This window comes from Cetorhinus maximus, chromosome 23 (genome assembly GCF_964194155.1).
Source record: "Cetorhinus maximus chromosome 23, sCetMax3.hap1.1, whole genome shotgun sequence".
NCBI lineage: Eukaryota > Metazoa > Chordata > Chondrichthyes > Lamniformes > Cetorhinidae > Cetorhinus > Cetorhinus maximus.
In genome coordinates, this window is record NC_135901.1 from 38,726,174 (window position 1) to 38,753,561 (window position 27,388).

General features: G+C 44.9%; 3 protein-coding genes across 3 annotated transcripts in view; 2 read left to right on the plus strand and 1 right to left on the minus strand.

The window, feature by feature from the left end:
• Positions 1-27,388, plus strand: part of LOC144697486 (uncharacterized) — a 352,987-nt gene that overhangs the window by 188,819 nt on the left and 136,780 nt on the right. The window lies entirely within an intron of this gene.
• LOC144697563 (uncharacterized) overlaps positions 1-27,388 on the minus strand; it is an 89,392-nt gene that overhangs the window by 25,082 nt on the left and 36,922 nt on the right. The window contains exon 3 of the mRNA XM_078569611.1: positions 4,363-4,476. Within this exon, the coding sequence (XP_078425737.1) occupies positions 4,363-4,476 (114 nt within the window). The remainder of the gene's footprint in view (positions 1-4,362; positions 4,477-27,388) is intronic.
• Positions 19,241-23,621, plus strand: LOC144697547 (uncharacterized). The gene is made up of 2 exons (XM_078569598.1): positions 19,241-19,290; positions 21,107-23,621. The coding sequence occupies exon 2, from the start codon at positions 21,216-21,218 to the stop codon at positions 21,567-21,569; it is 354 nt and encodes a 117-aa protein (XP_078425724.1). The 5' UTR covers positions 19,241-19,290; positions 21,107-21,215; the 3' UTR covers positions 21,570-23,621.

Consider the following 27,388-nt stretch of genomic DNA (forward strand, 5'->3'; position numbering starts at 1 on the left):
ACACGTTACTTCAAAGAACTGTAGCAAATTGGTTGAACATGATTTGCTTTCAACAAAACCATCATGACTCTGCCTGATTACCTTCGATTTTTCTTAGTGTCCTGCTATAGCATAATTAAGAATAGAGTCTAATATTTTCCCCATGACAGATTTTAAGCTAACTGGCCTGTAGTTTCCTGCTTCCTGTCTCCCTCCTTTCTTGAGTAAAAGAATTACGTTCATTATTTTCCAATCTCATGGAACCTTCTCTGAATCTACAGAATTTTAGAAAATTAAAACCAACTCATCAACTATTTTACTAGCCAATTCTTTTAAAACCCTAGGATGAAGTCTATCGGCACCTGGGGACTTGTCAACCCGCAGCTCCAACAATTTTCTCAGTAGGTGATTGTGATTTTCTGCAGGTCCCCCCTCCCTTCCATTTGCTGATTTACAGCTATTTCTGGGTGTTTCTTGTATCCTAATACTGCAAAAGCACCTGGCTAGAATGTTAAACTGTGATGTCCTGCAGCAGCACTTTGGGTCATTGTTTTGAAGAAATGAAATTTGGCTGTTCTCATTAGGAATGCTGGAGACAGACTGATCAACAATGTCATCATCAAATGGCACAGCACAAGAACAGGCCCTTCCACCCATCATTTCTATGTCTAAGCATTTTGCAGGGAGCTTTCTAATTAGTCCTGGTTTCCTTCTTTCTCTCCATAACCCTGGTTTCTCCCTCTCAATTGTCCAATTCATTCTTGAAAACTCTTGAGTTAAGAAAAATAATATTGAAAGATGAGCAGGAACAGTCTGCTAAATTCTGCAGTGTTTCCTTGATCCGATGACACAAAGAGTTGCACTGGGGATTATTATACCGTTTTGAACCAAAAATAGTATGTTAGCTGTTGATTTCAATTTAAATTTTTAAATGAAGTTTATTCTGATCAAGCATCTCCTCATTTTTCTCAGTCGATATGTACAATCTAATTCCCCTTGCTGAACAACCTGTTACAGAGGCTGCTATAGAAAAGAGGGAAAGGTTTGCTGCAGCTGTACAAAGCCCTGGTTAGATCACACCTGGAGGACTGGGTATAGTTCTGGGAACGGCACCTTATAAAGGATCAATATTTCCCTTGAAAGTTTCAGAGGAGCCGCATTGATGAGGTTGGTGGGTTTTGGAAATTGGAAGTTGTACATCCGCAGCTTGTGGCACTATTTCACCTCACTGTTCACTTCATGTTCATGTCTAACACACTCGATGCTGTTATTGGCTGAACAAGTCTTCTGTGTTTGAACTAAACATGCTATTATTCGGCACTCCCACTCCTGCCGCCCGGGTTTGGCCCTCATCAGGGAATGTTGTTTTCTTGTTGCTGTGTGAACTGTCACAATGAACTGATCCTGGAGTCTCTTTCCCCTGGGATCTACAAAACCCGTCACTTCTCTTCCTCTTTCATTCTCACTCTTTCATTCCCAGTTTGGGAGGAAGAATGAGGAGACACAGTATAAATTTCAGTGACCGGGGAAAAGGTTGGGTAATGTCAGGGACAGGACGGGCAGACGGCCCTCTTTCTCTGCTGTAACCATTCTATGATTTCATACAAATAATATTAATATACTCGCAAGGTCTGTAGTCGTGGTTAAGGTGATGGATTAGAAATCCACTGGGTTCTCCCCACGAAGGTTTGAATCCGGCCGACTAAGCTTCTCGTTGTTTCTAATTTTAACCGGGTGCTGACAGAACTAATTATCGTTTTACTAGAGGGACAGCCATCCAAACACACACATGTTCTCTTATTTCTGTTCATTTGTCAGCCCTCCGCAAATTTCCAGTCGGAAATGGAATGAAAACTGAGCCAAGTTGGTGACATCATTTCATTCTGGTATTTGTCTCTCCTTAGGCCGCTGTCACTTTCGGTGTGTATATATTATACATGTACACATGAATTTATTTACAGGATGTGGGCATCGCTGCCTAGGCTAGCATTTATTGCCCATCCCTAAATGCCCTTGAGAAGGTGGTGGTGAGCTGCCTTCATGAGCCGCTTCAGTTCCTGTGGTGTAGGTACACCCACAGTCTGTTGCGGTTGGGGGAGCTCCAGGACTGAGACCCAATGACAGAGAAAGAACAACAATATATTTCCAAGTCAAGATGGAGAGTGGCTTGGAGGGGAACTTCCAGGTGGTGGTGTTCCCATGTATCTGCTGCCCTTGTCCATCTATATGGTAGTCGTCATGGGTGTGGAAGGTGCTGCTAAGGAGCCTTGCTGAGTTTCTTCAGTGCATCTTGCAGATGGTACATACTGATGCCACTGTTCGTCGGTGGTAGAGGGAGTGAATGTTTGTGGAAGAGGTGCCAATCAAGTGGGCTGCTTTGTCCTGGATGGCGTCAAGCTTCATGAATGTTGTTGGAGCTGCATTCATCCAGCTAAGTGGAGAGTATTCCATCACACTCCTGATTTGTACTTTGTAGATGGTGGACAGACTTTGCGGAGTCAGATGAGCTCTCGTTGCAGGATTGCTAGTCTCTGACTAGCTCGTGTAGCCACAGTATTTATATGGCTAGTCCAGCTCAGTTTCTGGTCAATGGTAACCCCAAGAATGTTGATAGTGCAGGATTTAGCGATGGTAATGCCATTGAATGTTAAGGGACGGTAGTTTTATTCTCTCTTAATTTGTCATTGTCTGGCACTTGTGTGGCATGAATGTTATTTGCCACTCGTCAGCCCAAGCCTGGATATTGTCCATGTCTTGCTGCATTTGGACATGGACTGCTTCAGTATCTGAGCAGTCGCGAATGGTGCTGTACATTGTGCAATCATCAGCGAACATCTCCACTTCTGACCTTATGATGGAGGAAAGGTCATTGATGGAGCAGCTGAATATGATGGGGCCTAGGACACTACCCTGAGGAACTCCTGCAGTGATGTCATGGAACTGAGATGATTGACCTCCAACAAACACAATCATCTTCCTTTGTGCTGGGTATGACTTCAACCAGCGGAGAGTTTCCCCCCCAATTCCCGTTGACTCCAGTTTTGCTAGGGCTCCTTGATGCCACACTTGATCAAATGCAGCCTTGATGTTAAGGGCAGTCACTCTCACCTCACCTTGGGAATTCAGCTCTTTTGTCCATGTTTGAATCAAGGCATTAATGATGTCAGGAGCTGAGTGGCCCTAGTGGAACCCAACTGGGCATCAATGTGCAGGTTATTGCTAAGCAAGTGTCGCTTGATAGCACTGTTAATGACCCCTTCCATCACTTTACTGATCATCGGGAGTAGACTGATGGGATGGCAATTGGTCGGGTTGGATTTGTCCTGCTTTTGTGTGCAGGACATTCCTGGGCAATTTTCCACATTGATGGCTAGTTGTAGCTGTACTGGAGCAGCTTGGCTAGGGGCACGGCAAGAGCACAAATCTTCAGTACAATTGCAGAATATTGTATGGGCCCACAGCCTTTGCAGTATCTAGTGCCTTCAATCGATTCTCAATATCATGTGGAGTGAATCGAGTTGGCTAAAGACTGGCATCTGTGATCCCGAGCACCTCCAGAGGAAGCTGAGGTGGATCATCGGCTCGCCATTTCTGGCTGATTATTGCTGTAAATGCTTCATGCTGATGTGCTGGGCTCCTCCATCATTGAGGATGGGGATATTTGTGCAGCCTCCTGGTCCACTGTAGCCCCGAGAACACAATCAGCTTTAGATCCAGAATACTGAACTTCACCCAGTTACAGGGATAATGATCATCAGCAGAAACAAACCTCAACTGTCAGACTGAACATGGTTCAGTCCTGGATGTGATTAACAGCAGCAATAACAGTAGAGTCCAACCCCTACAGTCACTGATGAACTCGCTTGTGTCTCTGCAGTTGGGATGAGTGAGTGAATTTCTTCCCACAGTCAGAGCAGGTGAATGGTCTCTCCCCAGTGTGAACTTGCTGGTGTGATTTGAGCTGGGCTGAAGACCTGAATCTCTTTTCACAGGAAGTACAGCTGAATGGCCTCTCCTCAGTGTGACTTTGCTGGTGTTTCAGCAGGTCAGAGGACGCAGTGAGTCCTTTCCCACAGACAGGGCAGGTCTCTCCCCAGTGTGAATCCACTGGTGTATCAGCAGGTCAGATGACTGAGTGAATCCCTGCCCACATTCGGAGCAAGTGAGCAGCCTCTCCCCAGTGTGAATTTGTTGGTGTGTTCGCAGGTGGGATGACTGAGTGAATCCCTTCCCACACTCGGAGCAGGTGAACGGCCTCTCCCCACTGTGCACTCGCTGGTGTCTCAGCAGGTAAGATGACCGAGTGAATCCCTTCCCACACTCAGAGCAAGTGAACGGCTTCTCTCCAGTGTGAACCCGCCGGTGTCTAGCAAGTCAAATGACTTAGTGAATCCCTTCCCACACTCAGAGCAGGTGAATGGTGTCTCCCCAGTGTGAATATGCTGGTGAGCTTGCAAGTTGGCTGACTTAGTGAATCCCTTCCCACACTCAGAGCAGGTGAACGGCCTCTCTCCAGTGTGACTGCACCGGTGCTTTTGCAGCTGAGGTGGGTAATTGAATCCATTCCCACATTCCTCACATTTCCACGGTTTCTCCATGGTGTGGGTGTCCCTGTGTCTCCCCAGATTGGATGATCAGTCGAAGCCTCGTCCACACAGAGAACACGCATAGTTTCTCCCCACTGTTAATGGTGAGATGTTATTTCAGGCTGTGTAACTGGTTAAAGCTCTTTCCACAGTCAGTTCACTGGAACACTCTCACTCGGGTGTGTGTGTCTCGGTGCTTTTCCAGTCACACTGATGTTTGAAATATTTTCCCACAGACAGAACAGACAAACATTTCTCCTTCTACAGTCAAAGACTGATGATATTCAGGTCCTGATGAATCGAGTGACTCTGTCAGATCTTGATGTGATATTTGGTTAGAGTTTCCTGCCTGAAAATCCTCCCCTTCCAATACCCTGTAAAAGGTGTTTACGAAAGTCATAACTGTCAGTGCAGGATAGAAATTCAGAACAAACAATTCTAGTTTCTCTGGAACATTTCTTCCACTCGTTTCCCCAAAGCTGCAAATCCCCGTCCCACACACTCTCCCTCCTCCCTGTGCTGAAATCCAAACAGAGTTTTGGACAATTCTTTCTGTATATTTTTAACATATTTATACAGCTTGAGATCACAATATGTTTGATCACTCGCTTCAGTCATTACTCGTGACAAATCATTAATCTGAAACCCCCTGACTGATCACACAGAATAGCAGAAATTAACCTTGTGTCCAAAACTTACTGTGTGGAGATTTAATGAGTGATCATGAAGGTGGTTTCTCCAAACCTCCCAGGGTTTCCTTCCTTCCTTCTCTCTGGGATCAGTCTCATGGCCCATTCTGGTGCCTGCTTCTCTTCCTGATGACTATTTAACTCCAATTAAACACTGAGAAGACTGAAGACACTGTTTTCGGTCCCTGCTCCAATCTCCATTTCCCAGATACCAACTCCATCCCTCTCACTGGGAACAGTCTGAGATTAAGCCAGTCTGTTCATAAACTCGGTGTTACATTTGATCTTGAAATGAGCTCTCTGCCATCACTAAGATCGCCTGTTTCCACCTCCGTGACATCACCCGACCTCACCCTGTCTCAGTGTATCTGCTCCTGAAACCCTCATCACTGCCTTTGTTACCTCCAGACTCGACTATTCCAACACATTCCTGGCTGGTCGCACACATTCTACCCTCTGTAAATTTGAAGCCATCCAAATGTCTGCTGTTTGTGTCTTCACTCACAGTGAGGCCCATTCCCCTAACACTCCTCTGCTTCCTGACCTGCCTTGGCTCCCAGTCAAGCAACAACTCGATTTTAAAATTCTCATCCTTGTTTTCAAATCCCTCCATGGTCTCACCCCTCTCTATCTCTGTAATCTCCTCCAGCCCCACAACCCTCTGAGATATTTACACTGCTCTAATTCTGGCCTTGTACATTCCCTATTTTAATCGCTCCACCATTAGTGACCGTGCCTTCAGTTCCCTCATCACCAAGCTCTAAATTCTCTCCCTGCAGCTCTCCCTCCGTCTACCACATCTTCCACTTTTAAGACAACACAGTATTAATGAAAAGAGACATTCTGTCAAAACTTTTTATCTTGTAATCATCAGGTCAGCTACAAGAATACCAAATTTCAAAGATTATCAGTCAGGCTTGTAATGTGTCTCACTTACACTTGCTAAAAGCCATATATATTCACACATAGGGACCTGTCCTCTGCAGGCAGAAGGAACATGTCCAGCCTTGGGGCCTTGTGTTGAATTAACATAGAAACACAGAAAATTGGAGCAGGAGTAGGTCATTCGGCCCTTCAAGCCTCCTCCGCTATTCAATATGATCATGGGGGCTGATCCTCTATCTCAACGCCTTACTCCCACTCTCTTCCCACACCCCTTGACTCCTTTAGAGTCCAGAAATCTCTCTATTTCCTTCTTAAATAAATTCACTGAAATGGCCTCCACAGCTTTCTGTGGTCGGTAATTCCACAGCTTCACCACCATCTGGGTGAAGACGTCTCTCCTCATCTCAGTCCTAAATGGTCTACCCTGTATCCTGAGATTGTGACCCCTTGTTCTACACACCCCCCACCACCACCCCCCACCCCAAGCCAGAGAAAATATCATCCCTGCATCCAGTCTGTCCATCCCTGTCAGAATGTTATACATTTCAATGAGATCCCCTCTCATTTTTCTGAACTTCAGTGAATACAGGCCTTGTTGATCCAATCCTACCATCCCAGGAATCAGTCTGGTGAACCTTCGCTGCACTCCCTCTGTGACAAGTATATCCTTTCTTCGGTAAGGAAACCAAAATTACACACAAATCCTCCAGGTGTGGTGTCACCATGGCCCTGTACAGCTGCAGTAAGACATTCTTGCTCCTGTGCTCAAGTCCTCTCGCAATGAAGGCCAAAATATCATTTGCCTTCTTCACTGCTTGCTACACCTGCTTGCTTTCAGTGATTGGTGTACAAGGACACGCAGGTCCCTTTGAACATCAACATTTCCCAATCTATCACCATTTAAATAATACTTTGCCAAACTGTTTTTTCTACCGAAGTGGATAACTTCACACTTATCCACATTATACTGCACCTGCCATGTATTTGTCCATTCACTCAACGTGTCTAAATCACTTTGAAGACCCTCGTCATCACTCATATTCCCAAGTTTCATGTCGTCAGCAAACCTGGAAATATTACATTTGGTTCCCTCATCCAAATCATTGATATACATGGTGAATAGCTGGGACCCAAGCACTGATCCCTGCAGTAAATCACGAATCACTGCCTGCCACTCCAAAAAAGACCCACTTATTCTGACTCTCTCTTTCCTGTCTGTGAACCAATTCTCAGTCCATGTCAATATATTACCCCCAATCCCATGCGCTTTAATTTTACACACTAACCTCTTATGTGGGACTTTATCAAAAGCTTTCTCAAAACCAAAATACACCACATCCACTGGCTCTCCCGTATCTATTCTGCTACTTACATCCTCAAAGAACTCCAGTACATTTGTCAAACATGATTTTCCTTTAATAAATCCATGCTGACTTTGCCTAACCCCGTTGATATTTTCCAAGTGTCCTATTATCACATCCTTTATAACATACTCTAGCATTTTCCCTGCTACCAAGGTCAGGCTAACTGGTCTGTAATTCCATGTTTTCTCCCTCCCTTCTTTGTTAAATAGTGAGGTTACATTTGCCACCCTCCAATCTGCTGGGACTGAACAAGAATGTGCAGAATTTTGGAAGAAGACAATCAACGCATCCACTATTTCCATGGTCACATCCTTTAGTCCTCTGGGATGTCGATTATCGAGCCCTGGGGATTTATCGGCTTTCAGCTCCATTAATTTCTCCAGTACTATTCTTTTAGTAACACTAATTTCCTTCAAATCCTCCTTCTCACTGGACCCTTGGGTCCCTCGTATTTCTGGAAAGTTATTTGTGTCTTCCTCCGTGAAGACAGAACTAAAGTAGTTGTTTAATTGCTATGCCATTTCCTTGTTTTCTATCATAAATTCTTCCGTTTCGGACAGTAAGGGACCTACATTTGTCTTTACTAGTTTTTTTCTTTATATGTACTTCAAGAAAAGGGGGACAATAGCTCCCTGGTGTATTATCCATGGCAACGACCAATCAGATCTGACTGGCCAGCCAATCAGCACCCTTTTCTCATGCAGTATAAATTGTTGTTCCCTTTGAAATTAGCTATTCTTGTGCCTGTCCTGATGAGCGCAAGTCGAAAAGTTTTGGAACTATGCCAGTTTTCTCAGTAACATTCAAGTTCTGTACAACCAAGCGACTATTTAATACTCTCCTTAAAACTATTGGCCCAAGCTTTTGGTCACCTGTCCTAATATCTCCTTCTGTGTCTGGATGTTACTTTGCTTTTGTAATTTTCCTGTGAAGGTCACTGGGATGATTTATGATATTAATAGAAGTTGTTGTTGTTTCTGACTGTTACCCTGATCTCCTGTTTTACAACAACCCATTGATTTCACACCAAACTCTATCTCTGATTTATTGTCACTCCTGTGGGTCATTCATCCGGGTCTGCAGCCTCTGTACAGATGGGGACACGCATGCGCTCTGTTGCTCATTGTCCCCTACAAAGATGGCGGCCGTTACCTCGGGCCTATTTCCGGAGAAAAACCTCAGCTATTGTCCCGCTTCGTGAAACGCGGGACCGTTGGCTTCTTATTGAGGTTTTGGCGCCGACACCGTGAGTTTATGAAGCCTCCCAACCCATCCACCGGCCCGATTTTTCTTCACGAATTTATTTCCGGCTCTGAATCCGCACTCAGTCTTTGTCAAATCCGCATTTAAAATCCGCTCACTCGAGCTCTCGTACCTTCCGTCTCCATGGTCTGCGCATGCTCCAGCTCTTAATGATTGATGGCAGCTGCGGACCAATAGGTGAAGGGGGCGGGGCTGGAGGACCGCGCGCGCACGGCCGTTCTTCCAGCCAATCGGAGTAAATTAAGGGCGGGGCCAGCCTGGAGTGAAGCATGCGCAGTACGGGTGTGGGACCGGGATGAAGGCGGTCGTATTTAAAGTTCAATTTGAAGTTCAGCAACTTCAGATCATGAACTCTCTCCTCCATCTTCACCCCCCTCGTCGATCCCGTTTTTTCACATAGTTATTATATATTTTTTAAATATATTTTTCTTTTCCCACCTATTTCTATTATTATTTTTAAATTTATTTCCATCCATTGTTTTATCCCCACCTTTCAGCCTATTTCGATCCCTTTCCTCCCCCCCCCCCTATCCCACCCCCACTAGGGCCATCTGTCACTGGCTCATCCTGCTTTCTACCCTTAATGTCACAATTAGCACATCCTTTAGCTAATGTCACCACCATCAACACCCCTTTGCCCTTTTGTCTATGACATTTTTGGCAATCTCTCCTTTACCTCCACCTATCACAGGCCCTCTATCCAGCTCTACCTGTCCCACCCTTCGCCGCCTCCCCCTACCTTTAACAGTTTATTTTTCACCTCATTCTATTTCTCTTTAGCTCTGATGAAGAGTCATATAGACTCGAAACGTTAACTCTGTCTTTCTCTCCACAGCTGCTGTCAGATCTTCTGAGTTTTTCCAGCTATTTTTGTTTTTGTTTCGAATTTAAAGTCCAGCGGGTGAGAAAGGGCCGAGTGCAGGAGAGGAATGGAGCTGGAGGGTGGACTGGGAGGGTTCACAAACACCCGGTGAAGGACTCCAAATCCGGATTAGAAACTTCCGGAGCCTAGTTTACACCGAATGTTTGGAAACTCGTTTCACAGGGGTTTAGAAGGGGAGGATTTACACACAGCAAACTCAAACCAAGCTAAATGTTTGTCTCTCAATTTCTACCTTGGACTGACAGTGATGGATTTTTTTATAATCTCCTTTTTATAGGATTTTCAATGGGAAGGATTTGCAGATGGGAAACTCAAACCAAATATCACATTAAGATCTGAAGAGTCACTCGATTCATCAGGACCTGAATATCTTCGGACTTTGACCATGGAAGGAAAAGGTTCGTCTGTTCTGTTTGTGCAAAAAGATTTCAGGTATCAATGTGACTGGAAAAGCATCAAGAATTCAAAATCCTGGTTAGACTGCACTCAAACCACTGTAATAAAAATTTAAAAAATCCTGGAAACACTCAGCATGTCAGACAGCCTCTGTGGAGCAAAACTGAGTTAATGTTTCAGGTCAGCATGACCTTTGATCAGAATAGGAATGCTATGTAAAATTCTGGGCAGTACACCTTCGGAAGGATAGACTGTATTGGCCTTAGTGGGGTGGGAGAGCAGTGCAGATTTACCTGAATGATACCTGGATTCCAAGGTTAAATTATGAGGGTAGGTCAAACAAATGCATTAGAGTCATTACAGCACAGAAAGAGGCCATTCAGCCCATTTAGCCCATGCCAGCTCTCTGTCGGACAATACAGCCTGTTTCAATGCCCCATTCTGCCTTCTCAAATGCCGATTCAATTTCCTTGTTAAATCATTGATCATCTCTTCTTCCCCCACCCTCAAAGGCAGTGAGTTCTGGGTATTACCACTCACTGTGTAAAACTTTCTTCACTGCATTTGTCCTGTATCTATTGTTATAACCTTCAATCTGTGTCCCCCTAATCCTTGTGCCATCACCTAGTGAAAACAACTTTTTCTTTGTTCACCTTATCTAAACCTGTCACAATTTTGTCCGCCTCTATCAAATCTCCCCTCAACTCTGTAACTCCAAGAAGAACAACTTCAGCTTCTCCAATCTCACTTTGTAACCGAATTCCCTTTTTCCTGGAACCATTCTGGTAAATCTCCTCTGCATCCTCTCAAGGACCCTCACATCTTTCCTAAAGTGTGGAGATCAGAACTGGATGCAATACTCTTGTTGTGACATAACCAGAGCTTTCATAAAGGTTCAGCATATTTTCCCTGCTTCTGTACACTGTGTCTGTATGAAGCCCAAGATCCCATATATTTTACTACCTGCTCCCTCAATATGTCCTGCCATCTTCGAGCATCTGTTCACATCAACCCCCAGGTCCTCCTGTCCCTGAACACTCTTTGTGACTGTACCATTAAGTATCTATTGCCGCTCCCTATTCCTTCTGCCAGTATTCGTCATCTCAATGTGAGGGTTGTATCCCCTGAAATTTAGAAGATTAAGGAGGATTTTCTCAAAGTTTTCATGATATTAATTGGAAATGGTGTGGTAGATAGAGGGGAAGTATTTCCATTGGTTGGGGAATCCAAGGCTGAGGAACATAGTCTAAAAATTAGAGCCAGACCTTTCAGGAGTGAGATTAGGAAAATCTTCTTCAGGTAAAGTTGGGAGAAGTTTGGAATTCTCTTCCTGAAATAGCAGTTCATGCTTGATCAATATTCAGTTCCAATCTGACATTGATAGATCTTTGCTAACACAAGGTATAAATTAAGAGACGTGAGACAAAGGATCACAGATCAGCCATGATCTGATTGCATAGTGGGACAGGCTCGAGGGGCTAAATGGCCAACTCCTAGAATCATAGAAACTTAGAGCACAGAAGGAGGCCATTCTACCCTTTGTGCTTGTGCTGTCTCTTTGAAAGAGCAGTCGTATTTAGTCCCACACACCCACTTTCTGTTTGTAACCCTGTAAATTTCTCAATCTCAAATCCCTATCAACTCCCTTTTAAAATTCCTGATAGAATCAGGTTCCAGCACCTTCTCAGGTAGAGTGTTCCAGATCCTGACAACTCTCTGTTGGTGCTGAAACTGCTGAACTCGATGTTGAGTGCGGAAGGTTGTAAAGTGCTGAATTGAAAGATGAGCTGCTGTTCCTCGAGCTCCCATTGAGCCTCATTGGAACAGTGCAGGAGGCCGAGGACAGAGAAGTCAGAGTGGGAGTGGGGCGGAGAATTAAAATTACAAGTGACCGGAAGCTCAGGGTCAAGCTCACAGACTGAACGGAGGTTGTTCCACAAAGTGATCATCCAATCTGTGTTTGGTCTTCCCAATGTAGAGCAGACCACATCATGAGCATTGAGTACAGTAACTAAACTTCAAGTACAAATAAATCACCTTCGTTACATCTTCCAAAACCTTGAGAACAGCCTGAAGAAAGATGCTTTAAGAGTAAAAGCAGCAAAGTAAAGCAAACTGATTGTCAGAATAATAAACTCCATCCCAGTTAGAGGGATTATTAACATCAGCAGAAACAAGCCCCAACTGTCAGAATGAACATGGTTCAGTCCTGGATGTGGTTAACAACAGAATACAACCTCTGCAGTCACGTGTAAACTCGCTGGTTTCTGAGCAGTTGGATGATCAATTCTCTCACACAGAGAAGGTGAATGATTTCTACCCACTGTGATCTCTCTGGTGTGTTTCCTGGAGATGATGGTTTTCCCATACACCAGCTCTGTTTTCTGGGTGATGTGGGCTGTGAGTTGGGGAGATTCTTTGAACATTCTGATGGACTTGCAGAAGGATGAAGACTATTTCCTTTGCCCTCCTCCACTCTCTATCCTGCCACAGAGGTCTGAGTCTTGCGCAGGTCCAGACTGAGTGGCAGGTTTCCTTCCCTGAAGGACATTCATTCAGCTCAGTTTTATAACCTCCCTTTGAGTTTTTGTGGGTTCGCGCTCACTCCCTTTTCTCTGATTTAAATCAATTTCATGGGTCATTAGAAGGGGAGGATTTGCCGTTGGGAAACTGAAACAACGAGAACAATCCTCACAAGGGGTTTGGTGCAGTGGAGAAAATATAAATCATAGAAAGCTAAATAAGACAGAAATAGGAAAGCTGGAAACTCCATAAGAAAACCAGAAGCTACGAAGAAAGAAGTGCACTCTGCTGTCCAGATAGAACACAGGATGTACAGAGCGCACGTTGTTCTGTAAATCATTGCCTCAACTTTACCTTTAGTCTATAGGTTTTTCCTGCCCTTCTCTCAATAAAACTGCTCCATAACTGAACTTTGTCATGTCTGATCCTGTTGTAAGTAAGGGCTCAATCACTACAACCCACGTGTTTGCACCAGGGAGATGTCATTCATCTGCTCCATGTGTGGGAAAGAGTTCACATGTTCATCCAGCCTCACTGCCCATCAAGTTGTTCACTCTGATAAGAGACCTTTTATTATTCTCACTTTGAGAGGAGTTTATAAAAGCACGAAAAATCTGATGAAATACCAATGCACTCACTCTGGAGGGAAACCATTCACCTGCATTGAATGTGGGAAGGGATTCACTCAGTCATTCAACCTGCTGACACACCAGTGAGTTTACATCTGACTGGATTGGTTGGATTCTGTTGTTATTCTGGCCACTGTCTGACCCTGAACCAAACTGTTGTAGTGTCAATTTCACTCTGAGCTGATTTTCTGATCCATATCCGCTCCATCACTAAGGCCGCCTACTTCCACCTTTGTGACATCTTCTGTTTCCTCTCCTGCTTAAGCCTATTTGCTGCTGAAACTCTCAATCCTCCCTTTTCTCCCTCCAGACCCGACTATTCCAAAGCCCCCTCAGCCTTCCTCTCATATTCCACCTGCTGTAAATCTAGAGCACTGCTGCCTGTATCCTAACTCACAGTTTGTCCAATTCCCATTCCCCCTGTACTCACTGATCTCCATTGGCTCCAGTATATATTTCACCACATTTCTACTTCTCTTTAGATTTCGTCATCTGGACTCGAAACGTTACCTCTGTCTTTCTCTCCACAGGTGCTGTCAGACCTGCTGAGTTTTTCCAGCAATTTTTGTTTTTGTGCCAAACTCTGTTCATTTGCTCCAGTCGACATTCCCTCACTCGCTCTGAGCAGGTTCAGTCACAGACCAGCACTGCGCATGCTCATGAAGCAGACAGCAATGCGCATGCTCTATGTACGCTCTACAATGCGCATGCGCATTAAATTGTTGTAATGAGGATAGGATACATTCTGGCCCGCAGCGAATCCTGGGTGACTGTTCCACCATTCAAAGGCGATATTGTAGAGGAGAAACTGATGACCTCCCATCAGAATACGATGGGTGCCATAGGGCCAAGATATAAAACTGATGAATCAATCAATTCAGTGGCTACGTTGCTCTGGCCCCCACCATAATATTCCCCTGGATGTTATGAACAGCATAACAAACCCTGACAGTTAGATCTGAACTCAGTGAAGTCTCAGCAGATGGGATGAGCTCATGATTTTTTTCCCGTACATGGAACATTTAAACGGTGTCTTGCCAGTAGTAATGTTCTGATTGTGGATCAAATCCTTTGAACTTTTAAAGTTGGAATGTTAACATGTAGGCAAACTGAATAATGTCCTTTGCACATGTGAAGAATCTGAATGGGCCCCCACTGGTGGATTATGTTGCTGTGTCTGTAAATTGGATGACAGAGTGAATCCCTTTCTATTTCCAGCTGGTGAATTATCTGTTTACATTGTGAGTTTACCTGTATGTCTTTAGCTCAGACATCAGTCTCGAAATCTACTGGTAATGGGTTCCACATTCTTAGCACTAATCAGGTAAAGAAAAGCAAAAGAAAAGCAGATGCTGATTATCTGAAATAAAAACAGAAAATTCTGGAAATTTGAGCCGATCTGGTAACCTCTGTCGAGAGAGAAACATAGTTTTCATTTCAGGACTGTAACCTTTCATCAGGACGGCACTGCACCCGAACTGTTCATTATGCCTCTCAATCCAAAGATGCTGCCAGATGTGGTCCGGGAACTCAAGGGGAAAAAGAAAATCCTCTTTGAGGAATGGAATCAGAGGAGAATGAAGGGTGAACTGTCCAACTGCCAGAGACAGTCAAGGCACCTTTCCCTTCTTTAGGACGCTGGAACATTGAATCTAATGTTATCAGTGAAATTAACTGATCTGAGACATTGAAAGGATTCTCGTTATTGCACATCAGGAATTCAAACCTAATATCGGCTTCGGGTCAATCAGAATACTTGGTAACAGACAAGACACCAAAAGGCTGGAAGGGAGATGGCACCGGTTGTCGGAGAGCTGGTTCCTGGTGACATGGATGTGTCTACAGTGGTTGGGATCATACTGTTTCCATGTATCCACAATGAATGTCCCACTCTTTAGTTTGGAAGTGTAAAACTGATAGAGAACAACTGTCATTCCTGTATCAGTAATCTGAAGCTTTAACTCACTGACACCCTTGTTTAGGATACCTTGCAGGTTTATTTTACATCAGTCTCCATTGTTAGTCATGAATCAATCCAAATCTGTCTTAACAATGGTCATTGACTCTGCCTCCACCACTCTCTGCAGAAGAAAGTTCCAAAGATTCACAACCTTCTGAGAGAAAAAATCTTCTCAGCCCCTCCCTTTTGTTTTTTCCAATAATTTATATAGATTTTTCTTTTCCCACCTATTTCCATTATTTTTAAATCTATACCTTTTATGCCCTGTTAGTCTTATTTCACCCCACCCCCACTAGAGCTATCTGTACCTTGCGTGCCCTGCCATCCATTCTTAATTAGCACATTCTCTTAGATAATATCACCACCTTCAACACCTCTTTGTTCTCTTGTCTGTGACATCTTTTGATTATCTGCTCCTATCACTGCTTGCTTGTCCCTACAACCATCACGCCCGCCCCCCCCCCCCCCACCTTAAACCAGCTTATATTTCACCCCTCTCCTAATTTTACTCAGTTCTGTTGAAGGGTCATGAGGACTCGAAACATCAACTTTGTTCTTCTCCGCCGATGCTGCCAGACCTGCTGAGTTTTTCCAGGTAATTCTGTTTTTGTTTTGGATTTCCAGCATCCGCAGTTTTTTGTCTTTATCTCTATAGGGGCAATGGGCAGCAGTACGCATGTGTGTCCGCCATCTTTATAGGGGGCAATGGGCGGCAGTGGGCATGTGTGTCCGCTATCTTTATAGGGGCAATGGGCAGCAGTGCGCATGTGTCCACCATCTTTATTGGGGCAATGGGCGGCAGTGCGCATGTGTCCGCCATCTTTATAGGGGGCAATGTGCAGCTGTTGTGACCAAAGCTGGAGCAATTAAAATTGGGAATTATCAGGTTTCCGGAATAAAATGAAGTGAAGATATATGGGAGGATTGTGATAAAAGCAAAAAAACTGCGGATGCTGGAAATACAAAACAAAAACAAAAATACCTGGAAAAACTCAGCAGGTCTGGCAGCATCAGCGGAGAGGAACACAGTTAACGTTTCGAGTCCGCATGACTTCAACAGAACGAAGGAAAAATAGAAGAGAGGTGAAATATAAGCTGGTTTAAGGGAGGGTGGGACAAGTAGAGCTGGATAGAGGGCCAGTGATAGGTGGAGATAACCAAAAGATGTCACAGACAAAAGGACAAAGAGGTGTTGAAGGTGGTGATATTATCTAAGGAATGTGCTAATTAAGGGTAGAAAGCAGGATGAGCAAGGGACAGAGAGCCCTAGTGGGGGTGGGGTGGGGTGAAGGGATCGAAAAAGGCTAAAAGGTAGAGATAAAACAATGGATGGAAATACATTTAAAAATAATGGAAATAGGTGGGAAAAGAAAAATCTATATAAATTATTGGAAAAAACAAAAAGGAGGGGGGAAATCGGAAAGGAGGTGGGGATGGAGGAGAGAGTTCATGATCTAAAATTGTTGAACTCAATATTCAGTCCGGAAGGCTGTAAAGTGACTAGTTGGAAGATGAGGTGCTGTTCCTCCAGCTTCGATCTGTCCGCAAGCATTACCCAGACCTCCCTGTCGCTTGCCATTTCAACACTCCACCCTGCTCTCATGCCCACATGTCTGTCCTTGGCTTGCTGCATTGTTCCAGTGAAGCTCAATGCAAACTGGAGGAACAGCACCTCATTGCTATAAATGTTCCAGAGACCTGATGTCTCATCAACGTGTTCACACTGATGAGAGATCTTTTCAATGCCCAGACTGCGGGAAGTGCTTTAAGAGATCCCAGGAACTGATGACCCATCAACGTGTTCACACTGACGAGAGACTGTTCAGGTGCTCTCACTGTGGGACTGGGTTCAGGTGAGCATCTAACCTCATTGAACACCAGCGAATTCAAACTGGTGAGAGGCCATTCACCTGCTCCAAGTGTGGGAAGGGATTCACTCGGTCACGCACCCTGCTGCTGCACCAGCGAGTTCACACTGGGGAGAGGCCGTTCACCTGCTCCGAGTGTGGGAAGGGATTCATTCAGTTATCTACCCTGCTAACACACTAGCGAGTTCACAAGTAACTACAGTGATTGGATTTTGCTGCTAATCACATCCAGGACTGAACCATGTTCATAGTTGTCTGTTTCTGCTGATGTTAATAAACTGTGGCCCAATTAATGCAGTTATTATTCTGAATAAAGTCAAATAAATCATCTTTGTATTAAACACACTGTGTTCAACCTATGAATTAGGTAGGTTATTCGACCCCTTTAGCCTGCTCAGTCGTTCAGTAAGATCATGGCTGACCTGATTGTGGCCTCAGCTCCACATTCCCTCCTCCTGTTGCTAACCTTTCCTCCATTAGCAGTAACTGGAAATTACAGTGTATGCAGGCTAAGTTTTTTTCTTGCAGCTAAGACTCACTCTCTCTTGTGAGAGCTGAGTAGTTAATTCACTAACTGGTCTGGTTACTCTAGCCCCAGGTCAGTTGGCAATAAATACAGGCCTCTTCAGTGCAGGTAAGGCAAACATGTGCATGCTTGGAGTTTGGTGAGAGGGGGAGTTCGGTGAAGTGGAGGGAGGAGATGTTCATTTCCTTTTTCTATCTTTCTCACACTGTAGGAATTGGTTCATGCTCTACTACAGGGAAAGGAGCTAGCTGCTTGGTGAGTATCTGGTGAGTGCTTAAGGTCGGTTGTATTCTTAAGCTTTCAAATAGTATTCAACTTGGAGGTCAAGATAATAAAATGTTTTAAAAAGCAATATAAATAAATGATTAATATAATTAAGTAATTATTTAAAACACATTAAGGATGGTAGGACAGTTGATGTGTCTATCACAGAATTGTTATGGCATTACTGCTGCTGAATCTCCAACCATCAACGTCCTGGGGGTTACAATTGACCAGAAACTGAACTGGAGCACCCTTTTAATACTGTGGCTACAAGAACAGGTCAGAGGCGAGGAATTCTGAAACAAGTAACTCACCTCCTGACTCCCCAAAGCCTGTCCGCCATCTACAACGGACAAGTCAGGATTGTGATGTAATCCTCTCCAATTGGCTGGATGAGTGCAGCTCCAACAGCATTCACAAGGGTGCAACATAAATCCAGGACAAAGCAACCCGCTTGATTTTTTAAATTATCCTTTAATGGGATATGGCCTTCTCTGGCTGGGCCAGCATTTATTGCCCATCCCAACTTGCCCTTGAGAAGGTGATGGTGAGCTGCCATCTTGAACCACTGCAGTCCATGTGGTGTAGGTACACCCACAGTGCTGTTTGGGAGGGAGTACCAGGATTTTGAAGGAACGGCGATATATTTCCAAGTCAAAATGGTGAGTGGCTTGGAGGGGAACGTCCTGGTGGTGGTGTTCCCATCTATCTGCTGCCCTTGTCCTTCTCGATGATAGTAGTCATGGGTTTGTAAGATGGTGTTGAAGGAGCCCTGGTGAATTGGCACTCCTTCCACAAACACTCACTCCCTCAACACTGACGCACTGTAGCAGCTGTGCATACCTTCTACAAGATACCCTACAGGAATTGATCAAGGCTCTTTATACAGCACCTTCCAAACCCACGAGCACTACCATCTAGAAGGACAAGGACAGTAGATAGATGGGAACACCACCGCCTGGAAGCTCCCCTCCAAGTCACTCACCATCCTGATTTGGAAATATATCACCCTTCCTTCACTGTCCCTGGGTCAAAATCCTTGAACTTCCCCCTAACGTTTCATGAATGAATAAAAAAAAATATTTGTAAACACAAAGTTTCCAGCCGGGATTGAACCGGTGACTTTATCTTGTAAAGTAAAGGTGATAATCAGTGCACTAGGGAAATGAGTGTGAATCCCCCCCGGACAGAGGGGAACTGACCATCCATCTCTAGCTCTAATTCCCAAACAGAAAATGCTGCCAAGAATCAGCAAGTCAGGCTGAGTCTGTGGCCGCTCTCACCATCTGAAACCGTCACAATGCCCGGCTGATTGACGGCAGCTCCGGACCAATAGGAAGAGGGGGCGGCACTGGAGGACCGGCTGGTCCTCCAATTAATCGGAGTGAATGAGGGGTGGGGCCGGGTTGGGAGTGAAACATGCGCAGTGTGAGTAATGGCGCAGGAGATCAGGTTCTTTGTCGGATCCGCAATTGGTGAGTGTGTGCATAGCGGGGCGAAGGGAACGATGGATCCAGTGGGTGAGCGAAACGGTTTCGTAAACATGTTGTGTAAACCGCAAACCCCAAAAATCGAACTTCCTGGTTTCCCTTGGCCCGTCACCCCTTTTGCACCGAGCGAGGCTGCAGCTTTCTCCCAGTTGCAGATCCTTTTAGATAATATCACCACCTTCAACACCTCTTTGTTCTTTTGTCTGTGACATCTTTTGGTTATCTGCTCCTATCACTGCTTGCTTGTCCCTACAACCACCCGCCCCCCAACTTCTCCCCCCACCTTAAACCAGCTTATATTTCACCCCTCTCCTATTTTTACTTAGTTCTTTTGAAGGGTCCTGAGGACTCGAAACGTCAACTTTGTTCTTCTCCGCCGATGCTGCCAGACCTGCTGAGTTTTTCCAGGTAGTTCTGTTTTGGAATTCCAGCATCCGCAGTTTTTTGTTTTTATCTCTTTTGTTCCCATTCTGTCTGCTTCACGCTTTGAGTTACAATGTCTTCTTGATGAGACAGAAACAACGATATATGTCCAGGTCAGTGACAATAACTTGAATTTATATTGTGCCTTTAAAATAATGAAACTTTCCAAGACATTTCACAGAAATGTCACAAATTAACTGACACTGAACCACAAGGAGAGATATTAGGGCAGCTTGGTCAAAGAGGTAGGTTTTAGGGAGAATCTTAAAGGGGGAAAGTGAGGTGGAGAGATTTAAGGAGGATGTTTCAGAGCTTGTGGACTAGGCAAATGAAAGAACAGTCACCCATAGTGTAGCGATTATATCAGGAGTGCCCAAGAGGCCGGAATTAGATGAGGGTAGAGATCTCGGAGGAGTGTGTGGCTGGAGGAGATTACAAAGACAGAAATCACAACCATGGAGGAAAACAAGGATGATAATTTTAAAATGTTGGTGCTTATGAAAAGGAAACCTTTGTAGGTCAGTGAGCACAGGGGTGAGGGGTGAACATGACTTCGTGCGAGTAAGCACATGGGTAGCAGAGTTTTACATGACCTGAAAATTACAGGGAGGTTGAATGTGGGAGGCCGGCCAGGAGAGCATTAGGCTAGTTAAGCCGAAAGGTAACAAAGGAATGGATGAGAATTTCAGCAGCACATGAACTGAGACTGGGTGGAGTCAGGAAATGTTACTGAGGTGGAAATAGGCGGTCTTGGTGATGATGTGGATATGTGGTTGGAAGCTCATCTTATGGTGAAATATTTCACTATGGCTGTGAACAGTCTGGTTCAGTTTCAGACAGTTACCAGGGAGAGGGATGGAGTCTGGCTAGGGAATGGAGTTTGTAACAGAGACTGAAGAAAATGGCTTCAGCCTTCTCAATATTTAAATGGAGGAAATTTCTCTTTCCCAGTACTGGATGTCAGACAAGTCAAGATGGTTTGTGACTTGGAGGTGACGGTGTTCATATACACCTGCTACCCTGGTACTTCTTGGGATGGAAGCTGAGGGTTTGGGAGATTCTGTCAAAGCTTTAGTTGCATTGTAGATGTATAAAATCTTTCACCCCCATCTCTCCTGCCCCTCTCTCCCTCCCTTTCTCTCCTGTAACAGAGGCCAGAGTCTTGTATAGACCCAGACCAGGTGGCATGTTCCCTTCCCTGAAGGACATTAGTGAACCAGTTGGGCTTTTGCAACAATCCACCAGCTTTCATGGTCACTTATTCCTAGCTCCGGGCCCACAGATTATCAGATTCATTCAGTTCAATTTCACAACCTGCCTTTGTGTTTTTGTGGGTTTGCTCTCACTCTCTTTTTTCTGTTTTAAATCAATTTTACAGGGTTTTAGAAAGGGAGGATTTGCAGTCTGGAATCTGAAACCAAACATCACATCCAGTTCTGATGGGGTCGCCCAATTTGTGGTAACCTGAATATCATTGGATTTTGAACATGGAAGGGAAAAGCACCGTTCACAGTGGGGAGAAACCATACACATGTTGTGTGTGTGGACGAGGCTTCAGCCGATCATCTGGCCTGTCAAGACATAAATATAGTCACAATGGGGAGAAACCACGGAAATGTGAGGACTGTGGTAAGGGATTCAATTACCCATCCAAGTTGGAAACTCATCAGTGCAGTCACACCGGGGAGAGGCTGTTCACCTGTTCTGATTGTGGGAAGGGATTCACTGATTCCTCGTCCCTGCTGAGACACAAGCGAGTTCACACCAGGGAGAAACCATTCACCTGCTCCAAGTGTGGGAAGGGATTCACTGAGTCATCCTCGCTGCTGAGACACCAGTGAATTCACACTGGGGAGAGACCATTCACCTGCTCCCAATGTGGGAAGGGATTCACTGAGTCATCGTCCTTGCTGAGACACCAGCGAATTCATACTGGGGAGAGACCGTTCAGCTGCTCTGAGTGTGGGAAGGGATTCACGCATTCATACAACCTGCTGACACACCAGCGAGTTCACACTGATGAGAGACCATATAAATGTCCAGATTGCGGGAAGTGCTACAAAAGTTCCTGTGATCTGATGTGCCATCAACGTGTTCACAGTGACGAGAGACCATTCAGATGCTCTCAATGTGGGACTGGGTTCAGGTGGTCGTCTGCCCTCATTTTACAGCAGCGAATTCACACTGGGCAGAGACCATTCACCTGCTCTGACTGTGGGAAGGGATTCCTTCAGTCATCCCATCTGCTCACAAATGACTACAGTGATTGGATTTTGATGTTAATCACATCCATGACTGAACCATGTTCATTGGGGTCTGTTTCTGCTGATGTTAATAAACTCCAGGCCCAATTCTAGGGGCTAATATTCTGGGTAAAAGTCAAATAAATCAGCTTTTTTCTTTAACACACAGTGTGCTGAATATTTTAAAATACGTCAAACACAAGTTAGTTCCTTTTGAACGGCTCTCTCTCTCTCTCCCCTGTCTCCTCCACCCTCATCTCCAGCAACAAGTGTGAGGAGCTCATGGAACTTCTTTGTCACTAAGATTGAGACAATCCGATCAGCTGCCTCTGCTGCTCTCTTCCCTTCCACTCGTCTACTGGGACAAACTGTCTCTAAAGTTCCCCCTTGACTGAGCTCTGACCTCACATCTTTGTCGAGCCTGCATACCTAGTTCAGATTGGAGAGAGGGTTTAAATGTTTAGACTGTGACGAGAGCTTTAACAACCCACATTCACTGATGGTTCACAGCGGGGAGAGATCATTCACCTGCTGCATATGTGGGAAGGGATTCACTGATTTAATCAACCTGTTGACACAGCAGTGAGTTCACACTGACAGAAGATCTTTTAAATGTCTGGATTGTGGGAATGTTATAAAAGTTCTGTGGAGCTGATGTGCCATCAGCATGTTCACATTGACAACAGGCAGTTTATGTGCTCTCACTGTGGGTCTGGGTTCAGGTGTTCATGTGAACTCAGTGTTCACCAGCGCATTCACATTGGGAAGGGACCGTTCAATTGTTCTGTGTGGGGGAAGAGATTCATTCATTTGTCCCACCTCAATACACATCAACTTGTTCACACTGATAAGGAACCTATTCAAAGTTCTGACTGTGAGCGGAAATTTGAAAGCAAAATGGATCTGCTGAAACACAAATACATTCACACTGGGGAGAGGCTGTTCACCTGCTCCGTGTGTTGGAAGAGATTCACTCAGTCATCTCACCTACTGACAGACCAGCGAGTTCATAAGTGACTGAATGAGTTGGATTCTGCTGCTATTGCTACTGTTAATCACATCCAGGACAAGAGCCATGTTCATTCTGACAATTGGGGTTTGTTTCTGCTGATGTTATAAGTACTTGTAACTGGGCTGGAGTTTAATATTCTGGATAAATTTCAAACAAATCAGCTTTGTTTTGATCACATTGTTATAGATTTCTGTCTTTCCCACCTGGGTGTTTAACATCACCTGGCTGGAGCTCAGGCAGGACAATCTGGGTCGAGGAACATACAGCAGGAACAGAACTTCAGCCTGGACACAGTCCTTCAGGGTCACACTGAGAGGGACAAACAGCACTTTGGTCTTTCTCCTCTCTCTTCACTGATAGCAAAGTCCCCGTGTGAGTTAATCCTGAGGTGTGTAAGAAATGTGTCCCAGCCGCTCTCTTCCATGGTTCAGAGCTCCTGGACCCAGAACAGGAGGCTCCTATACAACTGTGTTTAGAGTCAGGAACAACATGAATGCTGATGTAAAACTGTGATCTGTTACTGACTGGAAGTGAAACGGCAGCTTTTAGTTTCCAAGCTAAAAATGATTGTGGAAATTATTCTGTATCCACCATTGAATGGCAGGTGTTAACTCATTTAAAATAAACCTGTTTTAACTACATTGATTAAACTCAGTATTTAAATGGTAGATGGACGATTTCAGAGGTACCTGTTAACGGCTGGGAGAATTACACAACAAACATTTGATCTCCAGAATGTTTCCTGGAATTCCCTGTTATATTGATGTGTGTGTGTGTTAGACACCAGGATAACTGAAAATACACAACCCTGAACATCCACGTGGGTGCGATCCTCACAGTTACTCTGGGATCACTCCCACTGAGGAACTCCAGCACTGACCCTGCTGAAGGTTGTAGGCTCGGGGAGTGGGCCCTCCAGGAGTGGATTGGGAGAAAGCTGGGTTTCAGAATCCTGACTAATATACGGTGAGGAACCAGAGGAATCCTTACTGAGGAACTGTCTGGGGTTTTACCTCTCAGTGCAGGTCTCAGGGTGAATGATTCCTGACTCCCTGAACTGTCTGACACGGAACCCAGCTTGGAACAAGATGAATTCAGTGTCCAGGAGAATTGGGACAAATATCAACCACAACCGAGGGAGAGAAAAGCAGCCATTAGAGAAGAGATCTTTGGGAAAGAAGATGGTGAATAATTGTGGGAATAACAGAAAAAGATTTTCCAGCTCCATCAGGAATGGGAAGATGGTTAAAGGTGGTTTCGAGCCACTGACAGTTGAGGACAGATTGAATCAGATTGCCAGGCTATGACAGAGCTGTTAAATGACTGTTTCACATCAGTCTGCACTCCTGTGGATGATGCTCAGGTTCCAGCTGTGGGGTGTGCTGTCGACAATAACATCATCAATATTAAAATAGAAAGGGATTGTCACCCTGGAGAAAATAGGGAATATCAAACTAGATGGTGCTCCAGGTCCAGATGATGTCCACCCAAGGGGGTTTAAAGAGATGGGACGGGTGCCCTGTGAGCCTCTTGTCCATATCTTCAGCAGCTCAATAGAGTCAGCGATTGTTCCCTGAGATCGGAAAGTAGCTCATGGTGTTCCCACTTTCCAAATCGGGGACAAATCAGAGCCAGGGAATGACAGGCCCATCAGTGTGACCTCGATCACAGGGAAGATGCTTGAAGGAAACTTAATGGATTCTGTTTCTGATCACTGGGGGAGAGAAGGATCCATTAGAGATCCTCAACATGGATTCCGGGAAAGAATGTCACACCTTATAAACCTGTTTGTGTTTTGTGAAGAAGTTGCTGTGCTGGTGGATGAGGGGAATCAGGTTGACATTGTCTATCTCAGGGTGTAATCCAACACTAGCATCTTGTATCTACACAGAGGGTTGTGGGGCTGGAGGAGGTTACAGAGATACTGAGGATCCAATTGACATTGCCTATCTCAGGTGTATCAAACTCATTTTCCATGGTGGCTCTGATCCGATATCCTGGCACTGGTGAGGGCCACATTCAGCAGAAGTTATAAAACTGGAACAAGATACAGATAAACTATATCAGTATTTACTGACACCTCGATTTTATTTATTGTTCCTGCTGCTCCCAATACCCGGCATCTCTTAACTTGAACCATCACATCGACACTCGGGGCAAATGACTGGGCTGAGGCTTGTCTCAAATAAAAACACGAGGACCACTTGTCACCACAGAATCAGAGAAATTATAGCACAGGGGAGGCCATTCAGCTGATCATGCCTGTACTGGCCGAAAATGAGCTATCCAGCCTAAACCCACTTTCCAGCTCTTAGTCCATAGCCCTGTAGGTTACAGCACATCCAGTGTATATCCCAGTACTTTTTAAATTGGAGTATTGCTGCCTCTACCATCCTTTAAAACAGTGAGTTCCAGATCACCACCACCCTCTGGGTGAAAACATTACTCAGCTCCCCTCTAATCCTCCCACCAATTACTTAAAATCTCTGCCCCCAATTACTGACCTCTCTGTAAATGAAATAGGTCCAACCTATCCACTCTATCTGGGCCCCTCATAATTTTAGACACCTCAATTAAATCTCCTCTCTTCTTCCCCTGTCCCAAAGAAAACAACACCAGCCTGTCCAATTTTACCTCAGAGTTAAAATTCTCCAGACCTGGGAACATCCAGATAAATCTCTTCCGCGCCCGCTCCAGTGTGATCACATCCTTCCTGTAATGTGCTGACTACAACTGGACTCAGTACTCTAGCTGTGCTCTAACTAGTGTTTTTTATAGTTCTAGAATAACCGCGCTCTCACCTTCCATTAACTTCAATGTGATGGAAACTGACAGCTGGAACCTGTCAGCATTTGAAAGATATTTACAAATGATTCGAGGGTTTCTTACAGTTGGGATCTTTCTCTGTTCTGTCCACTCGAGGTGTTAGATAACAGACTTTATCCTGGGAATGTCTAGCTGGAGTTTTGGGCCATGATATTTTTCCTTGTTCATCTTGTTGACTCTAAATGGTGATTCTTGTGGTTTCAGTCATGAGATAATCAAGCTCACAACAACAGATTGTCTCTCACTGACTTTATTAATAGCACCGCAATAATAGAGTTTCGTTCCCCGATCCAAAACAGGGATAATCACAGAAGCTTTATAGTGCTGGAGGCCATTCGGCCCATCGAGTCTGCACTGGCTCTCTGCAAGAGCATTCCACCTAGTCCCACTCCCCTGCCTTATCCCGTAACCTTGCACATTCTCTCTTTTCAGGTAGCAAACCAGCTCCCTTCTGAATCCCTCAGTCAAACCTGCCTCTACCGCCCTTTCAGGAAGTTTGTTCCAGACTCCAACCACCCTTTGAGTGAAAAAATGTTCCCTCACATCAAATTTAGGGAGGGAATTTAAAAGTTTCACACCGAGGCACAGCAATAATGGCGGAGTAATTAAAATCCTGAATGTTCAAGGGGCCAGAATGAGAGGAGCGCAGACATCTCGGAGGTGTGTGTGACTGGAGATTACAGAAATAGGGAGCGACGAGGCCATGGAGGGATTTGAAAATGAGGATACAAACTTTAAAATGGAGGCATTCCTTGACCAAGAGCCAATGTCGGTCAATGAGCACAGGGGTGATGAGTGAATGGGACTCGGTGTGAGAAAGCTCACGGTCAGCAGAGTTTGGATGATCCCACGTTTCCGTGTGGGGGTGGGGTGAATGTGAGAGGCCGGCAAGGAATGTATTGGAATTGTCATGTCTAAAGGTAACATGGACATGTTTGAGCAGCAGATGAGCTGGGGGTGGGATGGATACAGGCAATGTTATGGAGATTGAAATACCTGGTGTTAGTGATGGTGTGGAATTGTGGTCAGAAACTCATCTTGGAGTCAAATATGACACCAAGATTGTGAACAGTCTCAGACAGTTCCCGGAGAGAGGGATAGACTCGGTAGTTAGGGAACAGAATTTGTAGTGTTGACCGAAGACAATGGCTTTGGTCTCCCCAATTTTTAATTGAGGAAATTTCTGCTCATCCAGTGCTGGATGTGAGATAAGCAGTTTGATAATTTAGTAACATTGGAGGAATGGAGAGGGTTGGTGGTGAGGTAGAGCTGGGCATTGTCAGTGTCCATGTGAAAACTAACACGGTGCTTTTGGATGATGTCACCGAGTGGCAGCATGTAGATGAGAAATAGGAGGGGCCAAGGATAGATCCTTGGGGGACACCAAGTACAAGGACTTTGGAGAGGAAAGGGGGGTTGGAGATGGGGTGGTAGTTTACAATGACGATTGTGGAAAAAGTTTTTTTTCAGGATGGGTGATGACGGTGGATTTAAAGATGAGGGGAACAGTACCAGGAGAGAGACAGAACCATTAGCTGATATTGTTGAGATGGAGAAGTTGGATGGTCAATAGTTTAGT